Raw genomic sequence first — 14,697 nt, 5'->3', positions numbered from 1 at the left:
TCATAATAACAAAAGCAATTAATTCAGAATTAAATATTCCCTGTGCTCCTGGTCCCACACTCCCGAACTTTTTGAGGTTTTCTAAGACACGAATTTCTAAAAGACATAGACTTCTAATGCTCAAGGAGCATAAAAGTTTTTTTTTTGTTTTTTTGAGATGAAGTCTGGCACTGTCACCCAGGCTGGAATGCATTGGCGTGATCTCAGCTCACTGCAACCTCTGCCTCCTGGGTTCACGCGACTCTCCTGCCTCAGCCTCCCGAGTAGGTGGGATTACAGGCGCCCGCCACCACACATGGCTAATTTTTTGTATTTTTAGTAGAGATGGGGTTTCAATGTGTTAGCCAGGATGGTCTCGATCTCCTGACTTTGTGATCCACCTGCCTTGGCCTTCCAAAGTGCTGGGATTACAGGCGTGAGCCACCATGCCCGGCCTACAAGTTATTCAAAAGCTTATAATGTGGCCTATAATCAAATGCCTAATCAAATTACTCCAAAGTCAAGAAACATTTTTAAAAGATGTATTTACATCATTTAAGATACAACTTTGCAACAGATGAAATAATCTATTAATACTTTAAAAATTAATCACACGTGCAAAAAGCTTGGATAGGATTGCAGGGGTGTTTTTTAAAGCTTAAGAGGGTGAGGTAGACTAAAAGGAGGGGAGTGAAGGAAGGGAGTGAAGAGAGGGAGGGCAGAAGAGGTAGGCAATGCATGTTCAACTGTTTTGCCTTTTCTTATAACCTGGATTAGGGGATTGGTTGTAGTTAGGGAACTCCATTTCCTGACTTTATTCTAGGAAATGTAAGCAGGAAATTAAAAAAAACAAAAACAAAAACAACCCAAGTAGATCCTTTCTTTAAGAGGATTCTAAAGAAATACAACATGTGATCGCAGCGCTTCTACATCATAAATCCCTGGGTCTTTTTCACTGCCATCCTTATTACTCAATAAATAATTAAATGAGGCCTGGTGTCGTGGCTCACACCTGTAATCCCAGCACTTCGGGAGACCAAAGCAGGAGGATCACTTGAGCCCAAGAGCTCAAGACCATCCTGGGTAACACAGAGAGACCTCATCTCTATTTAAAAAAAAAAGAGGCCGGGCGCGGTGGCTCAAGCCTGTAATCCCAGCACTTTGGGAGGCCGAGACGGGCGGATCACGAGGTCAGGAGATCGAGACCATCCTGGCTAACACGGTGAAACCCCGTCTCTACTAAAAATACAAGAAAATTAGCCGGGCGAGGTGGCGGGCGCCTGTAGTCCCAGCTACTCGGGAGGCTGAGGCAGGAGAATGGCGTGAACCCAGGGGGGCGGAGCTTGCAGTGAGCCGAGATCTCGCTACTGCACTCCAGCCTGGGGCACACAGCAAGACTCCATCTCAAAAAAAAAAAAAAAAAAGAAAAAGAAAAATTAGCCGGGTGTGGTGGCGCATACCTATAGTCCCAGCTACTTGAGAGACTGAGGAGAAAGGATTGCTTGAGCCTGGGAAGTTGAGGCTACAATGGGCCGTGATCACCTCACTGCACTCCAGCTTGGGTGACAGAGTGAGAGACACTGTTAAAAACATTAAAAAAAAAAAAAAAAGAAAGAAAGAAAGAAAGTGATATAAAATGCTTAATCGACACATTAAATTGCATCCATATTTTGACATGGTTGCCAAAAAAGAGTATATTTGGACATATTAAGTCTATATAAACAGAAGGCACTAATTTTATAAGTGTGTACATTTAGAGCTCTTGATATGTGAATACAGCATTGAATGGATCAAAGATTATTGCTGTCTTTGCAAATCTTCAAACTGACAGAACCTTTTGGAAAAATTTATGGCAAGTTTGTCTTTTTTTACAAGCAATGTTTCTATAAATCCTACCAAAGTGCTATGAATAAGGCTGTAAATCACTTCACTGGCTTGAGCAATGGGACTTTTATTTCATGAAACCATGCCAGGAAACCTAGAGGCTTTCATTGATATTGAATCTTCTGTAATATTTAATACCTATCCAACTCAAAAAGATGAATTTTGATACTGACTGAAAATATTTTTACTATAATTTTTGCTGAAAGGAAAATAAATAGAAATCAATGGTGTTAAGTTGGATGGTTTGAAAGCAGTTCATTAGTCATCAGAAGAGAAAAAAATTAGAAGCAATAGAAAGTAAATCAATGAGAATATAAGTTCAGATTTTATCTGTAATTATGATTGGTACATCCATTCCTAATGGATGAATAATGCTGACTGCTGACATTTTTCCGTCTTGCTTGACGTTTATTTGACAAAACAGAAAGAAACTCTTTTGAATGTTTTAGTCTTCTTTTCAATTATTAGGTTGGTACAAAAGTGATTGTGGTTTTTGCCATTATTTTGGGGTCAACTAATATATTCAAATATTCTTACAGGGAAATGCTGTAGAACCTGGTAGCCAACTGCGTAAAATCTCAATAGCCAGCTGGGCGCGGTGGCTCACGCCTGTAATCCCAGCACTTCGGGAGGCCGAGGCGGGCGGATCACAAGGTCAGGAGATCGAGACCACGGTGAAACCCTGTCTCTACTAAAAATACGGAAAAACATTAGCCAGGCGTGGTGGCGGCGCCTGTAGTCCCAGCTACTCGCGAGGCTGAGGCAGGAGAATGGCGTGAACCCGGGAGGCGGAGCTTGCAGTGAGGCGAGATCGCGCCGCTGCACTCCAGCCTGGGTGACAGAGTGAGACTCCGTCTTAAAAAAAAAAAAAAAACTCAATAGCCAGTGAGTCGTGTGGGAAGAAAAGTGTACGTGTTATACAAAAGCTAAATTTTCACATGCTGGCAAAATGAGTGACGCATACACTACCAGGAGGCACCTCCATGATATTCAGTTAGGAACCTGATTGACATTCCAAGCCTTGAGTTTTGCAAATGCTCTTTAGTGTTACCAATCTTTTGCTTCAGGTAGTGACAGAACCTAAACGAAATTGGTCCAGGCATAAAATAAATTAGGCTAAAGGCAAAAGTAAACCTGTAATGCCAGATCACTGGTCAGTGACTCCTAAGTGCTTATTTGCACACTGCCTGTTTTTACAAGGAATTTAATGCATTCAATACCACAGGGCACAATACATGAAAATGGGGCGGGGGGTGGAAAAACCTGAGTCAGAGGGAAAGTAGGACTAGAGAAGAAGGATGGGCAAAACCCCAGGTGACGGCACTGTAAACCTGCGCTCACAAACTCCTAGTTCAGATGGCCAGGCAGGTAATGGGAAGCCCCTCATCTTTAAAACCTTGCACTGCAAAAGGGCTGGGAGACTGAAGAAATCTTGGGAGAAGGTATCTGAGAGGTACTGCAAATCACTCACAGTTCAGCAGGAAGTGAGTAATGTGCATTTGCTATTTTGTTTGTGAATATTCATTTCTGCTCTGAAAAAGAAGAAAAATAGGATGGAGGAAACTCATAGGATGTGTTAAGCATAGATAAGGAAGTTAGGGACCTACCAGACCAAGAAGACAGCAAATCTTCATGATGCAATAAATACTGTGTGCCGGAAGCATAATGAGGCATTCCATATGCAGGAAGTCTTTTTTTTTTTTTTTTTTTTTTTTTTTTTTTTTTTTTTTTTTTTTGAGACGGAGTCTCGCTCTGTCGCCCAGGCTGGAGTGCAGTGGCCGGATCTCAGCTCACTGCAAGCTCCGCCTCCCGGGTTCACGCCATTCTCCTGCCTCAGCCTCCCGAGTAGCTGGAACTACAGGCGCCCGCCACCTCGGCCGGCTAGTTTTTTGTAGTTTTAGTAGAGACGGGGTTTCACTGTGTTCACCAGGATGGTCTCGATCTCCTGACCTCGTGATCCACCCGTCTCGGCCTCCCAAAGTGCTGGGATTACAGGCTTGAGCCACCGCGCCCGGCCTGTGCAGGAAGTCTTAATTCGCCACCCATTGATGATGCCCATTCTGGCTCCACCTGTTCTCTGCCCAAGAAACAAGTGAACAAAACAAAACCCTTTAGCTGCTCATCAGATCAACTGGCAAGCTCCAGCTACTGGCCAGGCATTCTTGCCCCTCTGTATTTGCTTGGGTTCATATGCTACTGTTCCAAGGTTCTGCCACTAGTACTCTCCTTTTCAATCCTGCACACCCTGTCCTTAGGTGGCCTCACCCCCTTCTATGCCTGCAGCCCCCCTGGAGTATACGCCAGACTCACTTTCTCCCCATCCCTCAGGTGCCCATCACCCATCTCCCAGACATCTCCTGGACATCATCTAGATGCCCCATGGGTACCTCAATCTTCGTAATCCTAAGACTGACCCCATCTTCTCTCCCCAAACTGCATGTATATCTGTATTTCAGCCTACATGGCAGTAAGATGTATTTAATCACTCAACCAAAACTTGGGGTGTCACCCTGACTGTTTTTTTCCTCGGGTACTGAGGTCCCAGGTCCTGTGATTTCTACCTCCTTAAAGCATCTCGTTATTTTTCTATACCCACCATTTGTGCTAAATTAGCACTAATTAGCTATCTTCAGAGTGATACAGCCACACGCTGAGCATGATGGACAAGGACCTTCAAGCTCTACCTTGGTTCACCCCTCCATCTCATCCGAGTTCTGGGCATGACGAAAGAGACCCTTCTCCTCTCCACTCTTGCCTCTTGCCATTTCCTTGCCTTGGTTGTGATTACCTACAGATGCCTGCATGAGTCATAGTCTTTCTCATATCCAGGATTGTACCCTTGCTGTTTTCCTCTGCCTAGATGCCCTCCTTTCCAACAACCCACTGTCCCGCAACCCACCACCCCAATTGTCCACCATTTCATCTTGCTTACTCTTAATCTCTTTTCAAATTTTTCATGAGATGTCAGCTTCTCTAGGAAACTTCCCTGAAATCCCAGCCTTCCCTCCACCTTCACCCTCCGCTGGCCTTATCTGAATTAAGCACCCTGCCTGTTTGTTTTCGTCGTCTTCTGAGACTCCTCTCTCATTACGCTGTCACTTAGGTGTCCAGAGGGCAGAGATGGAATGCTCAAATTAGGACGATTCAGGGAGGTATGGGAGAGGTGCACGGGGACCATAAGGGATGGAGCAGGAACCCAAATTAGTAATGGCAGAGCTGGCACCAACCCTAGGCTCGAAGAGACAGAGGAGAGAGAGTGGTTACCAAAACCCAGAGAGAGAAAACCGTGTAAAATAGGGGATGTGGTGAAGAGCAGCAACCTGTGTTTGGCTGTGAACTGAAGCAATCTTGCAGGGAGGAGAGCAGAGGAATGACTATCTTGGCTTCACTCTCCTTCCTTCTCCTTCATCTCATGTCAGGTGCCCCATTGGCTAAACCTACCAGCAACCAGAGGACAAGGAACGCGTTAAAATAATCTCACAGCTCAGAGAGTAGATTAGATGTAGGGCGACAAATGGATTATATTTAGCACAATCGCAGGTCTATTTGTTGATCCGTCTCCCTCATCAGGCTGAGTTACCTGAGGACAGAGAATGTGTCTCTTATATCTCCATCCCTAACATCTGGTGGACACTAGATACTCAAGAAATGCTTATGGATGAGATCAGAGAAGATGGTAAATTGGGCATTAGATGGAAGTTTGTGCTTTCTGAGCCTGCCACATGCTTTCTGGAGAATCCAAGGCAAAATGAGAAACAGAATGAGCTCTATACTTTTGTCTGATAAAAGAAAATATGATTTGGTGAGAAGAAATGAATACTTTTAGCACTCAATGCTGGGAGGAACTGGCATCAGTCACGTGGCTGCCTCTATCAGAGGCTCTCAACTGCATCATGGACAGAATCTTTAACAGTGAAACCACAACGCAGAAGCATTCTTAAAAATATTAGCCCTTGATAAAACCAAAGCCATGTTACAAAAAACCAACCAAAAGGTGGAACTGAATTAATATGGTCCACTTTGAGCTGAGAATAGCTTGCAAGAAAATGGTTGTCTCAGACTTCAAGTCTGACCTCCTACATAAACCTTCAGTGCAATCCTCTCTGTATTGTCTCTTCTCTCATCAGCCAAAAGATGGAAAGGATCAACTGAGGAACTTACACTGGAGGAGCACAGATTCATTAGATGGCAGAAACCTGGGTTTCTGAATGACTGCTGTGGAACTGATTTCTGCCTACACCCTGCAAACTTTTGTACTGAGAGCAAGTAACACATTTTTAATGTGTTAAACCTCTGAGATCTGTTGGGTCTTATAGCAACAGTTATTTTACCCTAATACAGCTGTAAAATAACGTTCTAAAATCTACACTCGGGTTTGTTTAAAATATTATCACCATGATTATTATAATTATAATCCATAGTCCATATCATAATCAATTATTTTTATAGAAGTCCTTCTCAACTGACATCTCATAATTTGTGGCTTCTTACATTGTTGCCTTCTATGTGTGAGATGCCTCTCTGAGTCTTTTTTGCTGGGACATGATAGAAAAGAAAATATCCAACATTCTGATGTCTTTTATAATGTACAAAGTCCTGTTTCACGCATTATCTCTTTAGATTGCCCCAATAAGCCCGAGGAATATTTAAGAGTCTATAATCATCCTCATTTCACAAGTGATGAAACTCAGACATTTACATATAAAGTGGAAAAACCACTAATTTATTTATTTATTAAATTAAAAATTCACTAATTTATTTAAAGATTAATTGAGAGAATAACTTTGTCTGTCTGGAACCAGGTATGTGTTAAGAGTTAAGTTTTCTTAATTTTTCTTTTTAAGAAGACAATCTATGGCTACATAACAAACCACCCTGAAGTAATGACTTAAAACGTTAAAAGTCATTGATTTTGCTCACAGAACTTGAACTGGAAGATAAAAACAGCTGCGAGTGAGGGTGGGGCTGGACAGCTGGCTTCTTTGGGCATCTCTCGTTCTTTCTGTGGTCTTGTCACATGTCTCTACACGGTAGCCCTAGGGTAATCATGACAGCTGAAGGCTTTAGAGTGGGTGGAGGGGGAGAGGGAGGGAGGGAAAGAGAGAGAGAGAGAGAAAGAGAGAGAGAGAGAGAGAGAGAGAAGCAAGCAGGCAGAAGCTCTAATGCCTTATGACCTAACCTTGGAAATAAATTACACTGTGCCACTGCCACTACCTTTTCTTAGAAGCAAGCAGATAGGGTTGGTGCATATTTGAGAGGGGAATTAGACCTCACCTCTTGATTGGGAGAGTGTAAAAGAATTTGTGAATATGTTTTTAAATGACTACATTTCCCCTTTCTTTTTTTTTTTTTTTTTGAGACGGAGTCTCACTCTATTGCCCAGGCTGGAGTACAGTGGCCCAATCCAGCTCACTGCAAGCTCTGCCTCCCAGGTTCACGCCATTCTGCTGCCTCAGCCTCTCAAGTAGCTGGGACTACGGGTGCCCGCCACCACGCCTGGCTAAGTTTTTGTATTTTTAGTAGAGACGGGGTTTCACTGTGTTAGCCAGGATGGTCTCGATCTCATGACCTCGTGATCTGCTTGCCTCGGCCTCCCAAAGTGCTGGGATTACAGGCGTGAGACACTGCGCCCGCCTCACATTTCCCCTTTCTAAAATGCTTGTCTAAATTGGTGCACACGTGAAGCTCGGGTGTTAGTGACTCATCCAAGATTATTAACCTGTTAAATGGTTCCACCAATACTAGATCTAATTTTGTGACTCCAATTTTCATGCCCTTTCTCACTACTCCAGATAATCTCCAGTGAGCATCGTTGTCCATTACGGTAATTAAGACATTCTAGCTGCCAAATAGATTCAATCCTTTTAATTGCCTTGAAAAATGTATTTTTTTTTGTTTTGCAGAAAATAAATATTACCCATATGGCGGTCATCCACAAACACCTTCCAAGTTTATCCCAAACATCTGTGTTTTAATTTTTTTCTCCCAACAGATGTATTCATTTGCATTTTCCCAGATGAATCATTCTTATTTTTGTTGTTATTTTTGACTGTATTTCTCACCTCTCAAGATCCTTTTGTATTAATTACCAAGCCCACCGCTTAAGCTAATACGATCTCCCAATATGGGGACTTCCTCTTGATTCCTGTGTGCCCTTCCTGTGGGTCATTAATGCAATGTTATTTAAGACTAGGATTTGGCCGGGCACAGTGGTTCACACCTGTAATCCCAGCACTTTGGGGGGCCGAGCCGGGAGGAGGATCACCTGAGGTCAGGAGCTCGAGACCAGTCTGGCCAAGGTAGTGAAACCACGTCTCTACTAAAAATACAAAATTAGCCGGGCGTAGTCACATGCCTGTAATCCCAGCTACTGGGTAGCTTGAGGCAGGAGAATCACTTGAACCTGGGAGGAGGAGTTTGCAGTGAGCCGAGATTTCACAACTGCACTCCAGCCTAGGCCACAAGAGCTAAACTCTGTATCCAAAAAAAAAAAAAAAAAGACTAGGATTTGGATTTGCCGTAAGGCTTGAGGGGCAGTCTTTTGTTTTGTTTTGCCTTGTTTTCAAGAGGCCAAAATCTTCACACTTGAAAATTTCTGTTGAACCACAGAGATCTGAACCAACTCAGTTTAGAAAGCCTGGGGATTTGAACAACGGTGTGGATGGGAAATCTCTTCATCTGTCAGTTTTCATCATTCTAGGCAGTAAAATAGACTTCCCTTTAGGAGTTTTTCTCCGTTTGGGGTTCACCAGCAGTGGGATGTGGGGAATCAACCCTTCTTCGTCCCCACCCAAACATTAGGTGGGAGCATGGGGTGGGAAGTAGAGAAAGTGGACAGAGGTCTCCAGTGGATATGGGATCTTTGTGTAGACCAGAACAGTCCTCAGAAATCTCATGCAAGCCACATAGGTACTGTTATATTTTCTAGTAGCCACTTTTTAAAAAGTAAACAGGTGAGGCCGGGCGCGGTAGCTCACGCCTGTAACCACAGCACTTTGGGAGGCTGAGACGGCCGGATCACAAGGTCAAGAGATGGAGACCATCCTGGCCAACACAGTGAAACCCCGTCTCTACTAAAAATACAAAAATTAGCTGGGCATGGTGACGCGTGACTGTAGTCCCAGCTACTGGGGAGGCTAAGGCAGGAGAATAGCTTGAACCCTGGAGGTGGAGGTTGCAGTAAGCCGAGATCGCGCCACTACACTCCAGCCTGGTGATAGAGTGAGACTCCGTCTCAAAAAAAGAAAGTAAACAGGTGAAATTAATTTTAGTAATATATTTTATTTAACCCAATGTATCCAAAATACTATCATTGGAACGTGTAATGAATATAAAAATATTCATGAGATATTTTTCATTCTCCTATCCATACTGTCTTGGACTCTAACGTGTATTTTACACTTACAGCACAATTAATTTGGGACTAGCTACATTTCATCTCAACAATAGCCAACAGCATATTGGATAGCACAAATAAATTCTTCGTCTCTGTTGCTTCTTTGGGTCTGGGAGACCCTTCTTTGGATTGCAAACCTTTTTGCTTTCAAACCTCGGCTCCAACACCAGTCCGGCAGAGGAACCCGGTCTAATGAGGTCCGCTCCCTTCCTGCCATTCTCTATTCCATTAACCTGTTTTGTGGTAAACATAGGACTGATCCTCCAAGATTACCTTATTAATTAGCTTACATATTTATTATCTATCTGTCCCACCAGAATGCAGGTTTCTGGAGGGCAGGGATTTTTAAAAACCTGTTTTGTTCTGTGATTTTCCCATACCGAGCACCGTGCCCGGCACAAGCTGGGATCCCAGTACGCATCCCAGGGCGAAAGAACCGTGTTTCCCTGGAACCCAGGCAGAGGGCAGCTTAGCAGTGTGTCACAGGTGGGGCGCCCGCACTGGCTCCCAGGCCGGCGTGGGTGTGGGGCGAGTGGGTGTGTGCGGGGTGTGCGCGGTAGAGCGCGCCAGCGAGCCCAGAGCGCGGAGCTGGGAGGAGCAGCGAGCGCCGCGCAGAACCCGCAGCGCCGGCCAGGCAGGGTAGCTCGGAGGTGGGTGGGCCGCGCCGCCAGCCCGCTTGCAGGGTCCCCATTGGCCGCCTGCCGGCCGCCCTCCGCCCAAAAGGCGGCAAGGAGGCGAGAGGCTGCTCCAGAGCCCGGGCAGGAGACCCGGCCGGGCCAACGCCAGGGACTTTGTTCCCTCCGCGGAGGGGACTTGGCGACCCTCGCGGCGGCAGGGTCTGGTGCCGGCGCCTGGGCGGCTGCGTGGGATCTGCGCCCCCGACTCCCTCCCTAGCTGTGTTCCCGCCGCCGCCCCGCTTGTCTCCGGCGCTGGCGCCTATGGTCGGCCTCCGACAGCGCTCCGGAGGGACCCGGGGAGCTCCCAGGCGCCCGGGTGAGTGGCCAGGCGTGGCTCCCCGGTCCCCCCGGCCCCCGGCGCCAGCTTTTGCTTTCCCGGCCAGAGCGCGGTGGGGTTTGCCCGGGCAGTGCCTCGAGCAACTGGGAAGGCCAAGGCGGAGGGAAACTTGGCTTCGGGGAGAAGTGCGATCGCAGCCGGGAGGCTTCCCCAGCCCCGCGGGCCGGGTGAGAACAGGTGGCGCCGGCCCGACCAGGCGCTTTGTGTCGTGGCGCGGGGATCTGGAGCGGACGGCTGCGCCTCGGTGGGCCGCTCCCTTCCCTCCCTTGCTCCCCCGGGCGGCCGCACGCCGGGTCGACCGGGTAACGGAGAGGGAGTCGCTAGGAATGTGGCTCTGGGGACTGCCTCGCTCGGGGAAGGGGAGAGGGTGGCCACGGTGGCAGGAGAGGCGCGGGAGCCGAGAGGTGGCGCGGGGGTGCCACCGTTGCCGCAGGCTGGAGGGAGATGCTTCCAGCGAGGCGCGTTCCGTCTGGGCGAGGGCTTCATTCTTCCGCTGCGTCCCTGGAGGTGGGAAAGCTGGGTGGGCGTGTGTGCAGAGAAAGGGGAGGCGGGGAGGCCAGTCACTTCCGGAGCCGGTTCTGATCCGAACAGACCGCCCAGCGTTCGGGGACGCGGACCTCGGGGTGCCGTGCTGCCCGGCCCCACGCGCGCACGAGGCTGAGGGGTCGGGGGCGTCTCTGACCGCCCAGCTTTAACAAAGGGTGCTCCTCTCCACCCCGCGAGGAGGGGCAGCTTCGGAGACCCGGTCTTCAGCGAGCGGGTCTTAGCGCCGGGGAGGTCTACTTCCTTTTGGGGTTGCCATTTTACTATTATTATTGCCTTTTTTTTTCCCCCCCAAAAGGACTGGAGACTGATGCATGAGGGGGCCACGGAGGCGCAGGAGTGGTGGTGATGGTTTGGGAAGCGGAGCTGAAGTGCGCTGGGCTTTGGTGAGGCGTGACAGTTTATCATGACCGTGTTCAGGCAGGAAAACGTGGATGATTACTACGACACCGGCGAGGAACTTGGCAGGTAAAGGGGGTCCCGGAAACATACCCTCCTGGATTGTGGAGATGCATAACGATGGGACCGTTGGGTGGTAAACAAATGCAGTTCGAATCAGGTGTCTCCTTCGCCCTTTCTGGAGATGCGCAAATCATAGAGAAAAGAGTTACTAACCCAGCGATAAACTGCCTGATCCAAGGGCCTGGGGGTGGAGGAGAGGCAGCCGTTCAGGGCTAGATTGTGATGCACAGTATATTGATCAAGTTCCCTGGACAAAAACAGATTTAATTCTCTGCACTAACTCTTGTCAGCCCTTGCCCTTCTGTGACAACAGGACAAACACTAAGATTATGATTGCAACTGGAGTTAGCTTTTATGTGTGATTTAAACGGAGAGTACAAACTAATAGGTTTTAAAAATCTTAGTACTTTTTTCTCTATCTAAATTTTCAGTGTAATGTGAGCAAGTATTGGTAGGTGGTAAATGGAGACTTGCCAGATGTTGATGTTGGGCTTGGATTTTGAAACTTCTTCCAACCAGGAATTTAATTATGTGGTTGGTATTGGTGGTTGCTTTGGTTTCATTTACAATGTTAAATTTTTAACAAATCAATGAGAGTCTAATATGGCTATCTGGATTCAGAGCATACCTCCATTGCCCTAGCAGCTGTGATTCTCAGTGTAAAATCTTTCAGTTTCTAGGTAAACAAAGAATGGTTTCTTTCGGGGCATCTAAGGGCTGATTGCTGTTTCCTTTGAGTGTGTATTAGACAGAGTGTTTTGGGCTCTGGTCAACTTTAGTAGAAAACCTAGTTTTCATTACCTACGTTTAAAACTGAATTTATGGAATTTGTGGTGTATTTGCATTGTGAGTGGAGTAGGCAAAAGGATATTTAAACAAACAAAATATGTACTTATATGTGCATTGAAATATGTATTTTCCCATATACATCTGATGTCCTGATACAAAGCTTCCTTTTTCTCCATGAAAAGCAAATTAAAAAACACCCACATCCTGGATTACCTAATGAGAATTATGGAAACTAAGCTTAACTAAATTTTTTAAAAATTCAAACGATAGTGTAGAATTTTTTTAAAAGTTACTGTAGCAGAGTATTTCTCTAAATGTTTAGTATTGACTGAAAACATCGATGGGGGCCTGTGCTTAGGAAGAGCGCTCTGCATATTGACGATCTGGTGAGTAAATAAGGAAAGCTCTTCAAAAATCACATTTCATGGATATGTTTAAGATTAAAGTTTAAGAGTGTGCGGTTGAAATACTTGGTTTAACTGGAATTAAATAACTTTCCTGTGGTTTTCAGCAAGATAAGTGGTATTTGGAGTTTTCCTTTGGGACTGGAAGAAAAAAGCAAAAAACTACATTTTAATTTGATTTGCGTAGTGCGGCCTGATCATTTAAGTGTTGTTAGAGAGATGACTGAAATTAGTTGAGATTATTGTACTATGGATTAAGTATAATGACCTTATTTTCATTATGATTTTTTGGTACAATTATGTGTTATGAGAAAGAAATAGAAAAAGAGGCCTCCCTGTGGTTGGCGAAGGGAGTTTGTGATCTTGATTTCGTGGGCGTGATGATGAGGGGAGTGAGGTGGTTTGCTTATTTGTCACTAGCACATTGATTTGCTCCGTGTACATTTCTTTGTATAACGTTCTGCCCACTATGCAAGTTAAACTGACAAATTGTTTATTAAATAATTTACGTGACCTAGGAATTTTAAAGAAGTGCTCTGAAAACCTGGAAGTCTGAAGTTTTTAAAAATGAAATGTACAGACTCATCTATCCTGTAAAGCTGCTATTGTTTTTGCCAAAAAATGAGTGAATGATTGGGTTTTGGAAAATTGTTCAAGTCCTGTGATTTTATGTCTGCCTTGGATGTAGCCACTTCCTGAAAACAAGTCTGAATGTAAGATGGACACGTAGGAAGATGCTGCTTATATGACATCACGTGTCACTGAGGGAAGATTGGAAGTGGAGGTAGGAGTTTGGTAGCAGGAAAATGGAAATGGGCAGATATGTGGCACAAATGCAAGGTCATTCTAAGCAGTGAGTTACTAGCAGACCAGTATCTGAGATTTAAGACTTTTATTTGGCCAGGCAAGGTGGCTCACGCCTGTAATCCCAGCACTTTGGGAGGCTGAGGTGGGCGGATCACGAGGTCAGGAGTTTAAGACCAGCCTGGCTAACACAGTGAAACAACGTCTCTACAAAAAATACAAAAAAATTTAGCGGGCTTGGTGGCGCGCACCTGTAGTCCCAGCTATTTGGGAGGCTGAGGCACGGAATCGCTTGAACCTGGGAGGCAGAGGTTGCAGTGATCGGAGATCGTGCCACTGCACTCCAGCCTGGGTGACACAGTGAGACTCTGTCTCAAAAAAAAAAAAAAAAAAAAAAAACCCAGAAAGACTTTACTTACATATCTTTAGCAGTCATCTAAATAACAACGATTCACTTACCTTATAAATGTAGTGAGACACAGTACATAGCCAGGAGGAAAGATGGGATTTTGAAGAAGTAGAGTACAGTATTATTGTTAATATTATTTTATTTTTAGGAAAACTGAAAATGTGCGTATTTGTGTGTACTGCCTAAGATTTCTGTAAAAGCTCTCTGTCAACTGTCAGTAACTTTATAAAGTATTACAACTATTGCAGCAGTCCATCTGCAGCAGTCCATCTGCAGCAGTGATAGAGCAGATGGACCACTGGACAGATACCCTGGTCCAAAACCTGGCTCTGCAACTTACTAGTTTTCTTGAACAGGCCATTTACCCACTCTGACACTCAGGATTTTCCTCTATAATATAAGAGAGAGATCTAGTGCTTATTTCATGGGTGTTGTAAAAATCAAGTAATCTAACTTGTAAAAGTAGTTTATCAGCAGTAGACAGTTAAACAAGTCTAGATATTACCTGTAGACTGGCTGAGACATGTGGGTGCCCCAGGCAAGCTAATAACTTGGCCGGCAACTCAATATTCTTTAAGTTTCTGTTTACCAGCTTTGGGAGGGGATGCCCTATAGGAAAAGGGTCAGGAGGAGAAGGGTTGCTGACAGCATTCAGCCTCCACTATGATTCTGAATAATGCAGCCCTGGCTTTGAGCTGGCACACCCTCCAAACAGAAGCAAGTCCCTGCAGCAGATGCACGGGTTATGTTTAGAAGAGTGTTTGGTGGCCTTCAATTTGGCTCCTGGAGGCCCTTTAGGGTCTCACCCTCTGTCCCAGGAGGTGGAACAAGGAACTGCCTCTATTATGTGTAATAGTCTCTGGGAGGAGTTCTTATAAATGCAGTTTTCTCCATCTGCTATTATACCGGGTTGTTTTAATGCCCCAGGATGCCCTAGCATCTCTTATCAGTTGGCACCTTGGGCAGCTGCGGGCTGACTTGCCACATTGTCGGGCTCTAGTTACACCCTTGGC

General features: G+C 45.6%; 1 protein-coding gene across 3 annotated transcripts in view; it reads left to right on the top strand.

The window, feature by feature from the left end:
- Positions 1–9,827: 9,827 nt before the first annotated feature.
- LOC105498778 (death associated protein kinase 1) overlaps positions 9,828–14,697 on the top strand; it is a 210,994-nt gene continuing 206,124 nt past the window's right edge. The window contains exons 1-2 of one of the 3 annotated variants that reach the window (XM_011771111.2): positions 9,828–9,909; positions 11,115–11,284. In XM_011771111.2, the coding sequence (XP_011769413.1) occupies positions 11,223–11,284 (62 nt within the window). In that variant the 5' untranslated portion in view covers positions 9,828–9,909; positions 11,115–11,222. Of the gene's footprint in view, positions 9,910–9,982; positions 10,253–10,647; positions 10,781–11,114; positions 11,285–14,697 lie in introns of those variants that run through there. The other 2 variants (XM_011771112.3, XM_011771113.3) reach the window with 2 other exon arrangements.

Source organism: Macaca nemestrina, chromosome 14 (genome assembly GCF_043159975.1).
Source record: "Macaca nemestrina isolate mMacNem1 chromosome 14, mMacNem.hap1, whole genome shotgun sequence".
In the NCBI taxonomy this organism is placed as follows: domain Eukaryota; kingdom Metazoa; phylum Chordata; class Mammalia; order Primates; family Cercopithecidae; genus Macaca; species Macaca nemestrina.
This window is presented reverse-complemented; position numbering and strand designations above follow the sequence as displayed.